Source organism: Gekko japonicus, unplaced genomic scaffold, assembly GCF_001447785.1.
Source record: "Gekko japonicus isolate JY-2015 unplaced genomic scaffold, Gekko_japonicus_V1.1 scaffold578, whole genome shotgun sequence".
Classification (NCBI taxonomy): Eukaryota; Metazoa; Chordata; class Lepidosauria; order Squamata; family Gekkonidae; genus Gekko; species Gekko japonicus.
This window is the reverse complement of record NW_015168668.1, coordinates 922,890-941,059: the sequence shown is the minus strand read 5'-3', so window position 1 is coordinate 941,059 and position 18,170 is coordinate 922,890. Positions and strand designations below refer to the sequence as shown.

At 46.3% G+C, this 18,170-nt stretch overlaps 1 protein-coding gene across 1 annotated transcript in view; it reads left to right on the top strand.

Moving 5' to 3' along the window:
* Window positions 1-18,170, top strand: part of PTPRS (protein tyrosine phosphatase, receptor type S) — a 179,752-nt gene that overhangs the window by 18,878 nt on the left and 142,704 nt on the right. Inside the window, exon 4 of the mRNA XM_015415315.1 lies at window positions 4,538-4,549. Within this exon, the coding sequence (XP_015270801.1) occupies window positions 4,538-4,549 (12 nt within the window). The remainder of the gene's footprint in view (window positions 1-4,537; window positions 4,550-18,170) is intronic.

The following is an 18,170-nucleotide window of genomic DNA, read 5'->3' as shown; positions in this document are numbered from 1 at the left end:
TGTAATCCATTTGAGAAGCATGTCTACTAATGGGACGGAGTGGTCTGTAAGACTGTCTTCCTAAATTGCATGAAGCAGTAAACTGCTAGTTCACTTTCCTTTAACGGAAGGAGCTGGGGGCTGACCCTCTGTCTTTTAATTCCAGGTTTTGTTAGGGTAATAAACAGAAGGTATGTCTGCACTGCCAAGTTTAAACAAGTTTTGACCCATCCTCGATCTTTCTCCCAAAGACCCATGGGAATCCTAGTTTGACAAGCTGAGGGGGTGGGATGCCATGAACGAATTTTCAACACAGGGAAGTTTCAGGGGCAAGAGTGGTGAAACCGTTTTTAAAAACTGGTTTATTTTGGCAATGCAAGTGGGTCAGTAGCGCGCGTCCCTTGGACAAGCACTAGTTAATTGGCGATTTGGAACCAAAGATCCCCACCCCAAGAACCTACTGCCCGTCCTCTTTCAGAAGACATGATTTTTCAGTGGTAGAGAATTATTTTGCTTAACCATAAAGGGTAGTGATGAACCTTAGCATAATGAGAATCAAGCACCCAGACTCTTAATTCAACAATTGTGCTGTCTCCTTCCCCACCCCCACCCTCGGGAATACGGGCTGTATTTGTACTGGGCTGTTTTGTACAGATCTGGAGCTGTTCTGTACTGGGCCAAGATCACAGGGCAGTGTCCCTCTTCTTTTTTTGCCAGCAAGCCCAGGTGGCCAAGTTTTCCCTGTTGCCACACTAGGGGGGGGGGGGAGCATTGCAGATGCCAGAATCATAAAAGAGGGGGAAAATGGAGACAGAAGCGGTTCCCCGGATATTTGGGCTGAACTTGGGTCCCTGGACTTTCCTGCCGCTGTGTCAGGCCTATCCAAAGCCTCTACAAGGGCTGCTTCTAGCAAGACATTTTGCAAGACCAGTATCTATCTGTCTGTACCCTGCCCTGCTTCTAAACAACGCGGGGCGGCATATGTGGGTATCTTGCTCTTGATTTTTATCTGCACAAAAACCATGCAAGCTGGGATCAGCAGAGAGGCTGACTCAAGGTGGCTACAGTGAGTTACATGGCCAAGTGGGAATTGGAACCCAGGTCCTCCTAGTCCTTAAGCACTGTTCTACACTGGATTGGATCCCACTGGCATCCAGGGGGAACGTCCCTTGTACCAGAGCAAAGCACTGGCGGAACGGATGTCTGGGACCTGACTCACCGTTTCCCAACAGTCCAAAAATGCACGCCAGGCACGAAAGCTGTATGCCATCTGCAGGGTTTCCCCCCCCCCCCTCTGCAGAATACTTGTAAGCTGTTCTTTAAACATTCAGACCTCTCAGTACTTTGAAAGGGAAAAGCTGTCTCTCTTTCCATTTTCCTTCAACAAGCATAATAATACAGGGCCTTTCTTTTGTTGGGGGTCTTTCGAGCGGCATCTAAAGCCACTCACAGAACAGTCAGATCTAGGGTTGCCAAATGTAATTTACTCACCGGCGGGGGGAGCATCTTCTCACTCCGGGAGCTGGCTGGGGATGTGTGCGCGCCTGCCGCCGGAACGTCACCGGAAGTGACGCACGACGTAGCACGTTGGGGACGTGGCCAAGATCATCGGGGGAAAACCATATGGTTTCCTCCCCGACGATCTGGGCCATGCCCCCAACATGCCCTATGTTGTGCGTCACCTCTGGTGACGCAGCTTCGGGGGGCGGGGTTCCCCCCGGGCCCGATTCCGTCGCATCGGAAATCGGGCCTCCAAAGCGAGGGATTTCTGGCCCCATTTGGCAACCCTAGTCAGATCCCCCCCAACACACTTTTTTGCCGAAAACATTTGACCAATTCCGGTGTGCGTGTCCCCGGTCAATAAAGAAAACCAGGCTGCTTAACACACCTCCCCGGTTGGGGGGACAGACATAAAGCAGGCACCAAAGCAAATGCAAATCACCAGCTATGAATTGTGGCTGGCTGTGGGTTCCATATACTTCCATTTAAGATGAGTAGCCATATCAGTCTGTCTGTAGCAGGAGAAAAGAGCAAGAGTCCAGGAGCACCTTCAAGACTAACGACACTTGTGGCAGGGGAGGAGCTTTTGTGAGTCACTGTTCACTTCTTCAGATATCTGAAGTGAGCAGTAACTCAAGAAAGCTCATATCCTGCCACAAATGTTGTTAGTCTTCAAGGTGCTCCTGGGCTTTTGCTCTTTCCTTCAGTTTGCTTTTCACTGGGTAAACAGGGATGGTTGGCAGGGCACCTGGTCAGCCACAAGACAGTGCTTGGTGGTTAGGGAATCGCGTTAGAGAGGAAACAGCAGAGAGGTCCCTACACAACGATTCCCAGTTCCAGCCTCTGTGGATGCTGCGGAATCATGGTTTTCTCTTTTGCTCCCTGTCTCAGTCATGTGGACAGGGGAAGGAAGGCTTTTAAATAACTTAATCTTTTCCATGCTAAATTTTTTAAAAACTCTTTTTGTTGGTGCAACCATATGGCAAAAATGTGTTGAAAAGGATGTATAGTACGTTCATTATTAAAAAGTCTGTCTGGGCCTCCAAGCTGATGATCCGCAGTGTGGAATTTAACATGTACAGGAACCTTTCCTGATATTTCTGTCCAGCGAATATAACCTCTGGAGGCCTAGGCTCAGTGAACACAATCCACAACCCAAATGGGGTTGTCTCCCTTCTTTCCATTGGTCATATATGGCTGAATTTTTTTTTTAACCTCTGCCACAGTTTAGAACAATTCTTTCTTTTAGGGGAGTGTCATTGACATGGTGTTTTTTTCCAGCTTGTGGTTGCTTTGTTTGTTTAAATTGTGTCCATTCTGCAAAACTGGAATGGATTTGGCCCACTCAGCCATAAGGAGAAAGGGCCATTAGAACGCCTAACATTCGGAATCTAAGATGACTTCCTTCTCACCTGAGGATTAACGCTTGCATTGTCACCAGGCCCTGCACAATAGCAGCACCTAGTGACACATTACAAGCATTACATCCTTTCAACACAACCGCTCAAAGGGAGAATTTTTTGCTAATATGCCCTCACACTGAGGACAAAGTTTATTTAAAAATGAAATCTACAGTTATCTGTTCTGAAACCCAGCCACAGGTATATAACCACACAAGTTGTTAGTGCGCAATGAACTCTTGAGCTGGATGCATCTCTGTTTCAAAGCTCTGTGCATGTGTGTGTTTTACGGAAACTTCTGTGTGGGTTCAAAATGAAGACCTCCACTCTACATATGGTGCCTAGCATCTCTGTCAGTCTGAGATTGTGTGGTGATTCCCACAGATGATGACTTGGTGGCAGGTTTTCATGCTATGTTTAATAATTCCTGTTTTTCCTTAAGTGTTATTATCCGTGAAACGGTGCAGTGCTAAATGTAGTCCTCTAGGGGATGGGGGGGGAGAGACAGAGTGGGTGTGTCCTTTTGGGCTGGTGGTTTTGTGCATTATTTCCATTTTGTTCCATGAAGAATGTGAAACTTGCTTGCAGTTTTCTGATTTCTTTTCAACTGTTTTCTCCTGTAATTTTTGTGTGTGTGTGTCTACAAAGAATTTTGGGATTAGGGTAGGATTTGTAAGGCGTTTCCTTTCTCATTTGCTTGTTTTCAGTTCACAGCCTAAGGAACGAGGGCTTTATGTTCCAGGTTTTTGTTTTGTTTTGTTTTTTAATTAGTTCAGATGAAGCTGGGGCAGAGCAGGGGGAAATGAGGATGAAATTGATGCTTTAAGGCATGTCCACATGGGTACTATCTTGCTTAGGATGGTTTAGAGGTAAGCCAAACGTCTAGAAAAATGGCAGTCCCTCCCCCAATAAAAAGCAAAGCAGCATGCACCGTTTATGATACCCTCATCCAGTCCATTGTGAAATGCGGACTTGCAGTAGCTGTTGTTGAAATTGGTTTGCACCAAATCCTCGCGTCCGAGTCCTGGTGAAATCCCCATGAGGACATGCCTTGAGTTGTTGCAGGGCTTTCTTGTATCTCACGAGGTCTTGATCTTACAACATTTAAAAATTTGCAGAGGAGCTGAACAACGGTGAGAACACCCAGGTGGAAAAGCAGTCCCTTGCTGTTTGGGGGTGCGGTGGTTGTACGTTTCAACAGCAGAGCCGCGAGTGCTCGCAAGAATCGGATGTTGGACCGAGGGTGGGTCGCAGGGCTACTGAAGGGAATCCGTGGGGCCTCAGGGGACTCGTGAGGAGAGGACCCCCTCCCCTTGCCCTGTTAAATTGGCTGGGTGCAACATGGACACCTTTATTAAGCAAGGTGTGGGAGCCCCCTTCCCCCTGCGGCCCAGGACCCTTGACAAAATGCTGCCCAGGGGCCCCCTCATGGAAGCCCTGACGGACAGGGAAGAACGGGAAGGAAAGAAAAAAGGGACATTCTGAGATTTTTTTTTAGCTTTATTTTTTTTTTTAGTTAAAAGACGGAAAAAAAGAAAGCAAATCAATTTGCAGCTGCCAGCGTGAAGGCCTTTTTTTACTCTCTCTGTGTTTCCCTATTTTTCTCTCTTCTCCTCATGTCATTGTGTTCTGCATCAAACCCCCTTAACATCCCTCAGAGCTACGAGAAGGTTGGTGTGGTTTTTTTTCTTTTTAACTTCCTTTACCCACATTTTTACATTTCTTAAGAGAGAAAAAATATATTATATATATTATTTTTTTTATAAAAAATGACAACTATAATTTAAAAAAAAAAAGAGAGAGAAAGAAAGCAAGAAATCTTGATATCTATAAAAAAGCGAGACCTGCTCGTTCTCGGGTCTCGTTGGTGATGAGTTGAGTTGCATTGTGGGCCTCTCTCTGCATCCTTTCGGTAATGTTTGCTGCGTTGTGCACTTTTCTGTCGTCATGGTTACCTTGCGTATGGACTTTTGGGCCTGATGCATGATAGGAGAATGTTAATGGCAATTTGTGCATGCTGGTCCTTTTAAAATTATTATTATTATTATTTTCAAATTTATGTGCGTGCGTGTATATATCTATATACATATGATTTTAAACGAACAATGTGGTTTTTTTTTCCCAGTGGATTTTTTGTTTGTTTGTTAAATCACTCCTTTTTAGGGTTTTAAACTTATTTTTTTGCTTTTTTGTTTCTCTCTTTTTTTTTTGGGTTCGTTCCCCCCTTTTTGGTTTTGATTGGTTATGCTGTGCTGTAATTTTATTCCAGATGCATTGTGAGGAAAAAGCCAGTGTTCCTGCTCCCCCCCCTCCTGCAGACTCCAAATCTACTTCCTCCCTACCCCGTTGACAATTCAATTACCTCCAACTCAGAGGAATGGATTCACACAGTTCTAATGCCTGTCCGAGGAAGTGGAGTTTTTTTCAAGGGAATGTGTGTGACATAGGACATCTAGAAAGTGGGGGCCTTAGTTTGTATCAAACTAATTCTAAAGTGAATAGAAAAATCCAAGGGTTAGTAAAAAGGGAATTAAGCTGATTAGATTTATGCAGCAAAAAGACCTTTTTAATATGCATTAATATTGATCGTCATGGGGGCGGTGGACACAGAACCCAAGTTCCACCTGTACACACTCGATGCAAAACAGGTGCACGCATAAACATGTACGGAAATTACACGCAAAAGATTTGCACCATTGTTCCAGAATAACAGTCTTCTTCTCTCAGTGCCCGAGTTCTGTACCCACATTTGCTAATATAAACGTGGCTCTCCATCCCTAGCTCTTTAGCCACTCTGTTCAGAAGTATAGCAAGGTAGATGATTTCAAACAACTATTGACCTAAAATAGTTACCCCTACTATTTTTATAATTAAACCTTGGGATCCTGAAGTCACCACAAGGTGTGCCTGAGGTTGGATTCCAAACAGAGCAAAATGACCTTGTAGTGGGCATGCACATGAAAACTGAAACCCAGATCTAAACTTTATTGGTCTTAAAGGTGCCACTGGATCCAAACGTTGTTCCATCTTTTTTCAGCTAAAGGTGCCACTGGATTCAAACGTTGTTCCATCTTTTTTCAGTTATTCATCACTGCCTTCCCTCCTCCCTCTTCCAGTTTAACTTTAGCTCTAACGGAAGGATATCATTTTTTAAAAATTCCGTATAATACAATCTATGCAGCTGAGAGGAAATTGGCTCAGTGGGCTACAGCAACCCAGGCGGGCTTAGTCCAGCCAGTGGCAGAGTTCATGAGCTGCGGGATCCCTCCTGAGTTTCCTCAGGTGCAGTTCCAGGCAGCCGCTTGTAATGCTGCTAGAGTTTTGCCTCTGAGCTTATGCAAAATGCCCTTCTCCCTTCAGACAGAGGAAGCAGCTTCGGAGAACTCCATTTGGGAGGCAGGTATCCTTCCAGGCGTGTTCCAAATGGCTCTTCCCCTGAAGAAAAATATAAAACGGAAAACACTAGCTCTATATAATCTCCCTTTGCCCCAACTTACATCTCCCCGTGCTCGGCGAAACTGAGGAGACGTCTGAGGCAGCAAAATTTGGGGCGTCTCAGTAGGTCTGTGGCAAACTCCACCAGACAACTGGTCTGCCGTGTTTCATACAACTAGATTAGGGGGAGACCCTGAAAGCCGTCTCTTCCCACCAGCCTCCCCAAGTTGGCTGTGGGTCCTGATGTGCAGGGTATGCTTGACTGAACACAGTGGACTTCAGTGGTAGGTATACCCCATGTATCAGGACATACATCATGTCCACGCACCCAGTCTTCCAACTTTGTTTTCCTTTTTCAGCTGCATTTTCAGTTCCTTTTTATGTCTGGGACCTCAGCTGTCTTTCTTCACCTAAGACAAAAAATTTTTTGGGGGGAGTTCCCAGATACCTCCTCCTCAGATTAATTAATGACCACATGATACCGTAATAACCCCAAGGGCGGGGGGAGGGCATTCCTAGCGTACAGGTATTAAAGCTGTGTGATTTTTAAATTTATGATTTTATTTTTTTTTATTTTTTTGAGAAATCCAGTGCAGCCTTGACAGTTACCTGTCTCATTATTTTCTCTCCTCTCCTCTCTTCCTCTCTTTCTCCTCCTTTTCTCCTCCTCCCTCTTTGTTTCTCCTTCTCTCTGCCTCTCTTTCTTAAACTGAGATTTCCATGCCGAGACCCTGGGTCCTGTTCCCCACCCGGTACAAACACAACTCCCTTTCCTAGCCTGCAGGGCTCAAGGCTGTGCCATGGACAAGAAGTATCGTCTTACTAGCCAAAGGCTCCTTTTGAGCCTTTGGCTGTCATCTAAAGTAGCTTGTAGCTCAGCACAGGAGAAGGCGGCACCAAACAGCAAGGTACTCTTTGCCCCCCCTCCCGAGTTTAATGGGCAAAGGTTGCGGTGCTTGCATTGGGTGGCCACAAGATGAGACAGGACGTGTCGTCCAAAGATCCCCTCCCCACGCTCCAAAAATCTTCCTGCCTTGATATTATGCTGAAGTCAGTCAGCATAGGTACCCTTCTCTTCAAGCATCATTAACACCATTCAACATTATTCCATGTTTGGGGAGGGGGAGCTAGTATGTCAAGCACAAGGGTAACTTAGGCCCCCTTTCCCCTGTGTGGCTGGTTTTCTACATGCAGGGAGTTCTTTTGCAAAACAGAGGGAGCTCTCAAAAATGTGATCTGCCTCCTCCAGTGGGGGCGGTCCAAGAGGGAACCAAAACGGTGCAGTTTTGCTGGATGCAAAATCAATTTGGTGTTGGGAAGGAATTGCGTGGCTCGCAGCCCGCGGACGGCGCATTCCCTGGAACCATCTTCTCTGCAGGTGACTGCGTTTCCAGTCCATCCTGGCTCATCCGGACTACGCCACAACCAGGCAGGGAGGACCTACAGGGTGGGTGGATCTGATTGAACATCAGAGGACGATTCTGAGACGTCCTCCATTCCAGTAATTCTTCAGTTGTAGGTACACACAAACACACAAAAAGAAGAATCCATTTTACTGTTGGAAAGGTTTAGTAAGAATACAGAGAGAGAGGGTTCCCCTCCCCCCCCCGGGTCTTCCTCCAAAATGCTTCCTCATACATCTGCAAGACGTGTACTTCTCTTTGTGCAAAGCCACAACCATGTCCTGAAGTTCAGCTCATTTTGTAAGTGTTCCATTAAAAGTAGCGATAGGATATATCACGCCGCAGTCAGGCGCAGTTTCAAATACGGTTTGACAAGACAAAAGACCCCATCATGCAGGGGGGCCAGGGAGAGTATTTTCATGAAGTCAGTACGTGAGATGATATCTACTCAAGTAAGTGCAGGCATGAAGATATAAGAGGCTGGAACCTCTGAATCCAGCAGTAGTCTTTCCGATGGTGCTGGCAGCCTCCGCTTAACACCAGAGAGCAAATCCTTGCACCAGAGGAAGCTGCACCACTCACTAATCCGTGGGATCCAACCCGAATTTACAACAATCTAAATCCCAGAGGAGCGGCCCAGGATGGTTATGGTGGCCTTAACTCTGGGCTGAGAAACTCCAGGCAGCAAATGGGTTTTCTGCCCCATTTGTTGACTGGAAACACCACCACCACCCCATCTCAGCATGCCTCTAAAAGGCATTGTTTCTCTCAGGTGTATCCTCTCCAGTTGGGATTCCTTGTTGACAACTCACCCTGAGGAGCAGTGGTAAGTCCACCATGCCAACTGGCAAAGGGTAGCAGCTGCCAATCATTTGTATATATGACCCCTCCTTGGCAAACCAAGGCTACGGTCCTCCATTCTTGGACCTGAAATAGCCAAAAAATCCGGAAACACGCTGGCTTAAGGCGTCCAGGTTTTGGACACGTCTCTGATGTTAAAGGTGCCCACGCCGCCCCGCTGCGTGCCTTAATGAGAGTACCACCTTGTGCCTGCGGCCAAACACAGTCGAAAACCACGAATAATTAGCGGTACGAGCCAGTTCGTTGTGGGATGTTGGTGAGGTGACAGGCTCCTTCTCAGGCCCTCTGTGCAGCCCTCCATTTTCTTTCTGCATCCCACAGTAGCTCCCAGGACCACCTCATCCCTTGAGAGAAGACAACCTCCAAATCTCAAGTGCCCTTCACATTCGGCGGGGGGGGGGAGGTTGATCTAGAATTCTGCCCACAGTGATGGGGAAGTAATACTTCCCTAGAACACTAGTCCCTTCCAGATCCGGGTCCTTTTCAGATTCCCTTTCTATATCATGTTTTTTCTCACTGAGCTGTGGGACGTGGGGAGAGAGTAAGAGCTTATAGCGACATCATTTCTAAAATCTCAGTCATCTCCTACACGTTTTGAGAGAGAGAGAGAGAGAATGGGTCAGGGGTCAATGGGATACCCTACGCTTGTTTTGGGTAGTCCTCTGCTCATTAATTTTTTTCAGTGGAAATTTCAAATGATTTTCAATGAAAAATAAAACAGCAAGATTAACGTTCTGTTTTTGCAGAAGGATTTCTCAAGAGCTTGAGGGAAATGTGGCCCAGTTATCGATGGCATCTTTAAGAAGGGCGCTTTGCAGGAACACTGAGCTACGAGTGATTTTTTTTTAAGAAACCCTCCGCCTGCTTCCGTCTATTATGCCTTTTGCATTGCTGTTCTCTTTGTTTTAGGGGGGGAAATTTTAGATTACACCTTGTCACATTAATTTAATGTTTAAAAAAAATTAAAAAAATAAAACACGGGTACCCACGCATATCCTGCGTCTAATATTACAGGGTTGGTGCCAGAGCCGCTCAGAATTCAAATTGGAAAATGATTTCATTCTTCTGTTGTGCAAAATAAATTTTAAAACGAACACCTACGCCGAAAGAGGAAAGTAGGACTCTAGGGATTGTTCAATTGATATATTGCTTGAAAGGGCACCAGGAGGAGGAATTATCTTGTGTTCTTTGGGTACCAGTTGCAAATGGCTCCTTCCAAATGTCTAAATTGATGAAGGAAGGAGAAGAGGAGAAGGAACCCTTTGGAAGGACAGAAGCGGGGCAGGAATAAAATATGCCCAGATCCACCTAGTGGTAGCCCGGACTTGGGGGGTTAGAACTGAAATCTGCAATCAGAGAAGGGTTTGGGAGAGGAGGACAGAGGAGGACGGAGAGAGACAACCTTGTTTTTTTGGGGGGAAGGCCAGGTGTAATCTAATCTTCACTACAAATCAGAGGCTGTACATTATTTCGGCCCCCTTTTCCCTCCCCCCCCCTTCATTTTGGAGTAAGACGGAATGGCCTCCTGTCTCGCCAAAATGCCAATAATGTCCGCCTTCTCACCTCATTCGGAGCAGCGGCTTGCTGAATGTGTTTGGGTTGATTGTTTTTTTTTGTTCCCCATCCCCCCACCTGCCTGCTGCCCCCTTGCTTTTCTTTCTCATTTTAATTTGATTTGAAGTGAATCGGGGTTTGAAGTTCATGCTCAGCATTTTCCCCCCTGCACTTGGCTCCACACCTGTCCCCCCCTGCAAATTCTTCCTTTCTCATGGGCAAACCTGCAAAAAGAAAGCAGAATCAGGTTTTTTCAAAAAAAGATTGATCGGTCCTCAGATTTTTCTCTCCAGCGGCATCCTGGGACTGAGTTCCGAGGGCGGATTGTGGTGGCTTCATTGCCACCCAAACCTGGATCCTTAATTCTTCGGCGACCAGGTCTGTAAAAAAAGACATGCACCCCCCTCCCCCCCATCCTGCTTCTTCCCCGAATCCCGCGTGGGTCCTCCTGGCTCTCTTCCAAATGCAAGTCAGTAAGTGAAACAGATTAACTGAGAGCGTACTTGGATGCTGCAGGAAACGTGCAGCTGCCATAGCCCTGCTTGATAGAAATGGTCATAGCGCTGTCAGATTTCCCACTCCTGCTCTTGGGTGATGGGAATAGGAAAACACAGTGTGGTGGCATCACGTTGAGCATGGTCTAATTGAGCAGAGGGAAGAAGGCGAGGCAAACTGTTGGCAGCTCTGCCTTTCTTGAAACATCTAATTCCACATGGAAAAGGAGTTTAAACAATGGCATCTACAATGCTGAATCAGAAAGTGTGAACTTCTAGAGAGGGAAGGTACTCCCAAGATACCTGAAGTATGTGAGCCATTTTTAGTTCTGTTCTCACAAATCCCCCTGGTCACAAAAGCTTTGCTACAAGTTCTCTTGCTTTCAAACCAGGGTTCAATACTCTCTGGTATTTTTCAAATGAGCCAGCACTGAGTATCTTCGTGTGCTACCTCAACCAGGGTTGTACAGCAGCATGCAACATTGCATTGTGTGAACAACGCAACATGGTTTCGAACCTGGATTGAAAGTAAGCAGGCTTACTCTGAAAAGTAGTCCGTAATATGCCCTGGTGTTGGACCTCCAGAGGAACTGGTTGGCCCCAGTGTGAGACAGGACTAGAGGGCCACTGGTCTGATCCAGCAGGGCTCTTGCTACGACAGATGATACCAACCTCTAAGGAGGTCCGAAAGGAAACTCTGATTTAGGCTTACAAGACCCCCAATCAGAAGACAAGAACACTTTCTTCTTCTTCCAATGTCAGAGTCTCCATTTGGCTGTACTTGATCCTAGGAGACGAGTGAGAATAGAAAGTCGAAGGGCAGAGGCCTGTGTACCTTATAGGAAAGAAGATTAAACATGATGGTATTCAGATATATAAAAGCTGCCGTCGCTCTCATGGTGACCCGAATGAGTTCATCAGGTATATGGAAATGCAGTAAAGCAGGACTTCCTAACAGGGCTCTTTTTGTAGAAAAAGCCCAGCAGGAACTCATTAGCATAATAGGCCACACCCAACAGCAGGAACTCATTAGCATATTGGGCCACACCCCTGACAGCACAGCTCATTGGCACATTAGGCCGCACCCACATGTTACCAGAAGTGTGGTTATCCAGCCACACCCACCTTTTGCTTGTTATTCTGTTTACCTTTTTTTGTTGTCAAAACCCAGGGCCTTTTTTGTAGCAGGAACTCCTTTGCATGTTAGGCCACACACCCCTAACGAAGCCAATCCTAATGGATTTCTGCCGTTGGGTGTGGCCTATTATGCTAATGAGTTCCTGCTGGGCGTGGCCAACTTGGAAGCCAGCCGGAACTCCGTTCCTGTGCGTTCCTACCCAAAAATAGCCCTGTTCCTAACTATTAAAAGACAATTCAGCAGCAGAACAAGGCACTGTGGGAAGTTCCAGAATCTCCTTCCCTCAGTGGTTCCCGTGGAAAGCTTTAGACGGGACTCTGTCTCACGGATGTTGTACACAGACTGCCTACATTAAGGCCTATAGTTGAGATTAGCTCAGTTCCATTTTTATGTTTCTGCAGGTGCTGCCTTCATGGCCAGAATCCTCTGCAACCCTTTCTTTTGTTTCGTTTTTGTCTTCTTGACTTGCATTTCACAACCCCCAAAGTCTCCCATCGCTCCTAGGATTATGTTGGGAGATCTTGGGTAGCTGCACACTGAATGTTAAAAAGCCCCCAGTTTCCCTTCTCTTCCCTGCAGTGGAGTGTTTTGTATGTCCCCTGCCTCTTTCTCCCCTCTAGCAAACAGAGAACAACAATTGGGGTTCCCTTCAGACTTCGATTCACAGAACTTCTCCTGATTCAATAATTGTTTTACTGATGATTCAGTTCTGCTTTTGTTCTTTTCCTTCCTTTTTCTTCTTCTGTTTCCTTCTTCTCTGTTCTCCCTCAAGTGCTAGACTTAGTTCAAATATGCTGTCTCGTTCTGTTTCCATGACAATTCTGTGTTTGCATTCCTTCCTGCCGTTTGTTTGCTGGTTTTAATGCCGTTTGCTGACCGGATCTTGTCCGTTCAGTTACACATTTCCCCTTCCTCTCTGCCCCAAAAGTTCTCTTCCACCACCACCACCCGCTTTTATTTTTTTTCCCCCTCCTATCCAGAAACTACATATTTTAGACCCCTTTTTTGAAAAATTCTCATCTTCCATCCCCCTTTTTAAACTCCTGACCTATCTGCATGCCTCCAACTGATGTTCTGTTTTTTTTTCTTTTTCTTCTGTTCTTCAGGGCCTCATCATCTTGTCTCCAACGTGGCCGGCACTGTTTTCTCGTGGCTCAATTCTTTTTAACAAAACAATTTTTTTTGAAGCACCAAGCAGTTGAATTTAGACAACTGGGGGAGATGATAGGCTAAAGCATAAGAAGTTTCTGGAAGCGGCTGTGATGTCTCCAAGACCGCCTCTACCGTTTTGTCTCTGGGTGGATCGTGTCGATCTCCCCTGAGGGTCAGGGACTTGAGCATGCCAGACAGTTTTTCTGTCGCATCAGTTTCTTAATATCCCTCATTAGCTCTGGGAAATATCACTCAGTTGTTGATAGCATTCTTAAGAAGCACATGAGGTGAACTCTGCTGGGTCAGACCAGTGGCCCATCTAGTCCAGCAGCCTGTTTCTCGCCAGCTCTTCTAGAATGCCTAACAGCAGGACACGGAGGTCAAAGTAGCCCCTGTTTTTACCAGCAAACCCGCAGCCACTGGTATTTAAAAGTACAAATCCAATAAAGATGGAAGTTGCACCCTATTGGTCAATAGCCACCTGCAACCTAACTTCCTTGAAACTGTCTAATTTTCATCTAATTCTTTTCCAACCAATGTGGCAATTCCAAGATCAGGGAGCCATAGGAACAGTCGTTCTGTGTAGTCCTGCAAAGAGCTATCGTTCCCAGGTTTATCTGGGGAGAGGTCATGACAGTTAAAAACAGGTTAAAATATGTGGCATTTTAAGAAGAACAAGGCCCAGAGAGAGGCAGCTTCAACTGGCTGATTTACAGTGCCATCCTAAACAAGAGCTATACCCTTCTAATCCCATTGGCTTCAATGAATTTAGAAGGGTGCACAATGGCACTGTTGAAATACGATCCTAAACTGCGTCTGCCCAAGTTGAATTTGAAATTTGAAATTTCCACAAGAAGTCCCACCCATTCTCTTCTCTCTCCATTGCCTTGCCCGTAGTCACTTGACTGTAATTGTACATTAGGTCTTATTATCAGGGGTTGTTTCGTAGAAAAAGAGCTAGGGGAACTCATTAGCATAACTTATTAGCATATGCCACACCCCCTGACATCAGGGGCCCGGCGGTGGACCTGCAAGGCCGGCAGGAGTGCGAGGAAGCCCCGCCAAGGCCCTCCCTGGCCCCAGGCAGGCAGGGGTGGGGAGAGGCAGGGAGGAAGCAACTTACCCTCCCTCTTCTCCGGCCTCCTCCTGGCTGAATGAGGGCTGGAAGCGGGGTGGTCGGAAGCAGGGGGCGGGGGCTTCATCGTGTGCCCCCCCCCGCACCTCACCCCGGGGGAACTGCGATCCCCCACGTTCCCCCCCGAAATGACCTCTGCTTATTATGAATAAATACCTTGAAACACAATCTCACTGAAATGCATAAATGCATTGAATGTCATTCTTTCTCCTCTGGGGAACCCTGGGGATTGTAGTTCTGTGGTGGAGGTTGGCCATTTCTGATAGGGAATCCTCCATGAAACTAGAATTCTCAGAATCCTTTGGAGGGAAGCCACAATTAATGTAAACCTGTGGAAATTCTGTAGCGTAGGAGGTTTACCTACGCACAGCCATCATCGAACTCCTGGTGAACAGAACAGAAAAACTCAAAAGTGTGATCCAGTCAGCACCCACATCTGGAGCGTTTACATACTCCACCGTTTTATTCCTTCCCCTCGCTCTACGTAGGCCGACCTATGTATCTCTCCCGTCGCTCCATACAAGCTACCCACACTTAGAAGGTGGCAAACAGGATTCGTTTGAACCTGTGAGAATCCTCTCTGCGTATTGGGTATAGCCACAAATAGTTCACAGAAAACAGGCCTAGTATATGAGAGGATCTTCAGAAGAACAGAACATTTGTAAGGTTAGTGCATTGGCACCAATATTCCCTCTAAGCTGTGGAGTCTTGTGAGCAAAAATTGTGCTCTGTGAGCTACTGGTATTTCAGTTGTGAGCGAGCAATTTGGCTACTGCATAGATTAGTTTGTTCTGGAGACATCCTTCCTGAGCAAAGGCAAAAATGTGTGAGCTGGAGGCTAAAAAACTGTGAGCTAGCTCACACTAACTCAGCTTAGAGGGAACACTGAATGGCACACAAAAAAAACACTTCAGAGTGTTTTATTTTCTGTAAATTTTCAATCTCTGTAACACAAATATAAAATTATCCCATATTTGACTTTTAAAAAGACATTCTCTCTCCACGGAAGAGAACAGGCTAAGACAGTGAGATGCTCCCATCCACCGTGGGGGGGAGCAGCCCCCCCCTAAAACCATCTGTAAACTCTGGATGTGGGGGACAGCCTTTCTGTTTTGGTCCCATCTTTGTATGAGTTGCCCTCAAAATCCCTTTGTGGCTGTAGGGCACAGAAAGTACACGAAAAATTCCCGAAGCCATCACAGGCCGATGGCAATGGTCATTAGTTAATCCATTGTATCCGGTCCAGTCCTTTCTCCCAGGAGCTCATAGGTTATCTCACATTTCTCTTATAACAGCCCTGTGAGCCAGTTTGGTGTAGTGGTTAAGTGTGCGGACTCTAATCTGGGAGAACCGGGTTTGATTCCCCACTCCTCCACTTGCACCTGCTGATGTGACCTTGGCTCAGTCACAAGCTCTGGCACAGTTGTTCCTGAAAGAGCCGTTTCTGTCAGAGCTCTCTCAGCCCCACCCACCTCACAGGGTGTCTGTTGTGGGGAGGGGAAGGGAAAGGAGTTTGTAAGCCACTCTGAGACTCCAAGTGAAGGGTGGGGTATAAATCCAATCTCTTCTTCTTCTTCTTCTTCTTTGGCTGAGAGTGGTTCAGGGACTACTTGGCTTGGTAGAGAAGCCAGGGCCAGCAATTACCATGCTTAGGCTACTTCTACGGCCCACTTACCTCTACGGGGCCTACCTCCAACAGACGATTTGGGGCTCATCTCCAAGATAAGGTATCTCTTTTATTTCCCCTGTTGGCCACAGAGGAACGAAAGCTCAAGAGCTGTACTCTGCTGCTGTTGGGGTTAGGGGGATAAGAGGCGTCCCGCACTGAAGGGGTCCACTAAGACACCCTGGTACCTGCAGGATGTGGAAGTAGTCATCACTCCTTTGATTCAAAGTAACGTCTTAATTTATTATGGACTGCCGAAGGTAAGATTTACATTTGAGCACTTACCAAGGTGTAAGAGGGGCTGTGGCTCGTGACAGGGCACCTGCGTTGCACGCAGAAGGTCCCAGGTTTAGTCCCTAGCGTTTCCAGTCAAAAGGATCAGGTAGTAAGTAAGGTGTAAGACCTCTGCCTGAGACCTAGGAGAGAGCTGCTGCCAGCTACGGCAGAAAAGACTGATCTTGATGGACCAGTGTTATGACTCGTGATAAAACGGCTAGATACACGTTAAGGAGCTTGAGACGAAAGTAGGGACTCCTTTTGAAGTGACGGAGCTATACATTGTTAGGAGAGGGCTGGGTAGCCCATGCCGGTGTAGAATGGAGCCAATTTTGTAACTGCCAGTGAGCTACTAAAGCCAAAGTCTGGTTTGTCAACTCTCCCTGCCAAGCTCATGCCAAATACAGAAATCCCTGAAGGTGGGGAGACGAAACTCTTTTCTCCACACAGCGGCCAAGTGGAATTTCTCCAAGCCCAGGGCAAAAAAAATAAAATATTATAACACAAGCCGCTGTGCGTACATGACCTGATCCCACACAACCAACCTCAGGAGCCCTAAAAGAGGGGACAGGTCTATTTCTAAATGGTCATCAATAAGTTTATTTACTTGAAACATTTCTAGGCCACCCAATTTAGGGTCCCCAAGGTGGGAAGACAATAACAAAAATCATAAAACAAGATTAAAAACGTGCATAAATATGTATAAAAAAATTAAAACAGAACAAATCAGTAGACGGACAGGAGGAACGGTCGATGAGGATTAGTAAGAGAACACCAGGTGAAACAAAAAAGTCTACACCTGTTGGCAGAAGACAGTGATAGAAGAGGACAGGCTAACCTCCCTGGGAAAGAATGAGGTTTGAGTCCAGTGGCACTTTTATGACCAATAAAGTTTAATTCTGGGTATAAGCTTTCGTGGGCGTGCACACTTCTTCAGATACACGCCTGCATGCTTAACAAAAGCTTATACCCAGAATTAAACTTCATTCTTGGGCTCGGTTCTCCAAACATGTTAGGAACATAAGAAGAGCTAAAATCTGTTGATCAGGTCAAAATCTACCCCGCATAGTCCACTTGTGACCAACTTGGTGCTTCAACAGGGACTTGAGGCCCTGTTGAATCTTCCTCTGACATTTAGATTAACGCACGCTGAGAGCCATTTTAGCAGCAGGTGTCCACAGGCGGCTGGACTGTTTGCAAGTGGATCTTGCCATTTCACACAGTAAAATCCCGTTGCAAAGTGCATTGAAAGTGTGTTATCACCCCTTGATCAAGAGTTCACCTCAGGCCTGGTCACCTTCTCGACTGAAACATTTCCGTCAGCCGCTTTCTCATGCTTCCATGCAGAAGTAAAGAGGACCAGAAGTCATCTGTCCGCTCATTTACCAACAATAATTGGAGCCACGAGAAACTGGGCCGCCCCTTGCCTTGGTGTTCTCCCCTCATGTAAGGTCTGGAAACTGCATCACATTCCTCTGCTGAGGAGATGCACAGAATTTCCATCCTTTTTTCAGTGTCTCTCCCCCCCACCCTCCACCCCAAACATTGAAAAAGTTGCGTTTTTTTCATGGCCTTGTTTTTTTCTTCTCCCTATGATTATTCTTATTATTAATTCTATTTTATTATATTTATTATTATTCTGCCAGGGCTGGGATGTGCCAATGTAAACCTAACACATTGGTTCACATCAGCTAAGTAAAAGAATATGCAGCATTTTAAAAGTGGGTTTCCCCTTCCTTTCCCCCTTCTGTCTCTCTCTCTTTTCCTCCCCTCCCCACCCACCCTCGCCTCTCTCTTTCTCCTTCCTTATCCACGTGGGCATTTGCTAGTGGCCCACAGAACAAGCCCGACTGCTCTACATTTTCTCCCCCCCCCCTGTCTTTTTCTGCCTCTCTTTCTTCCTTTCCCTTCCTCTCTTTTCCCTCCTTTCCCTCTGTAATCTTCCTTCCTTCCTTTCTGCCTTTTTTCTTATCTCGTTTACCTCTTTTGCATGATGTTTGTGATTCTGGAGAGCTGCATCTATCGATGGAATCATGTCAGATCTTTAAAAGAGGCTTTGTTAGGGTTTCTATACCCCAAAACCACAAAAATTTAATTAGAGTTTCTCATCTTTTTCCCCCCCTTTACCCACCCCACCCCCTGATCTCTTTTTGTTTTCCCCCTCTCACTTCAGGGAG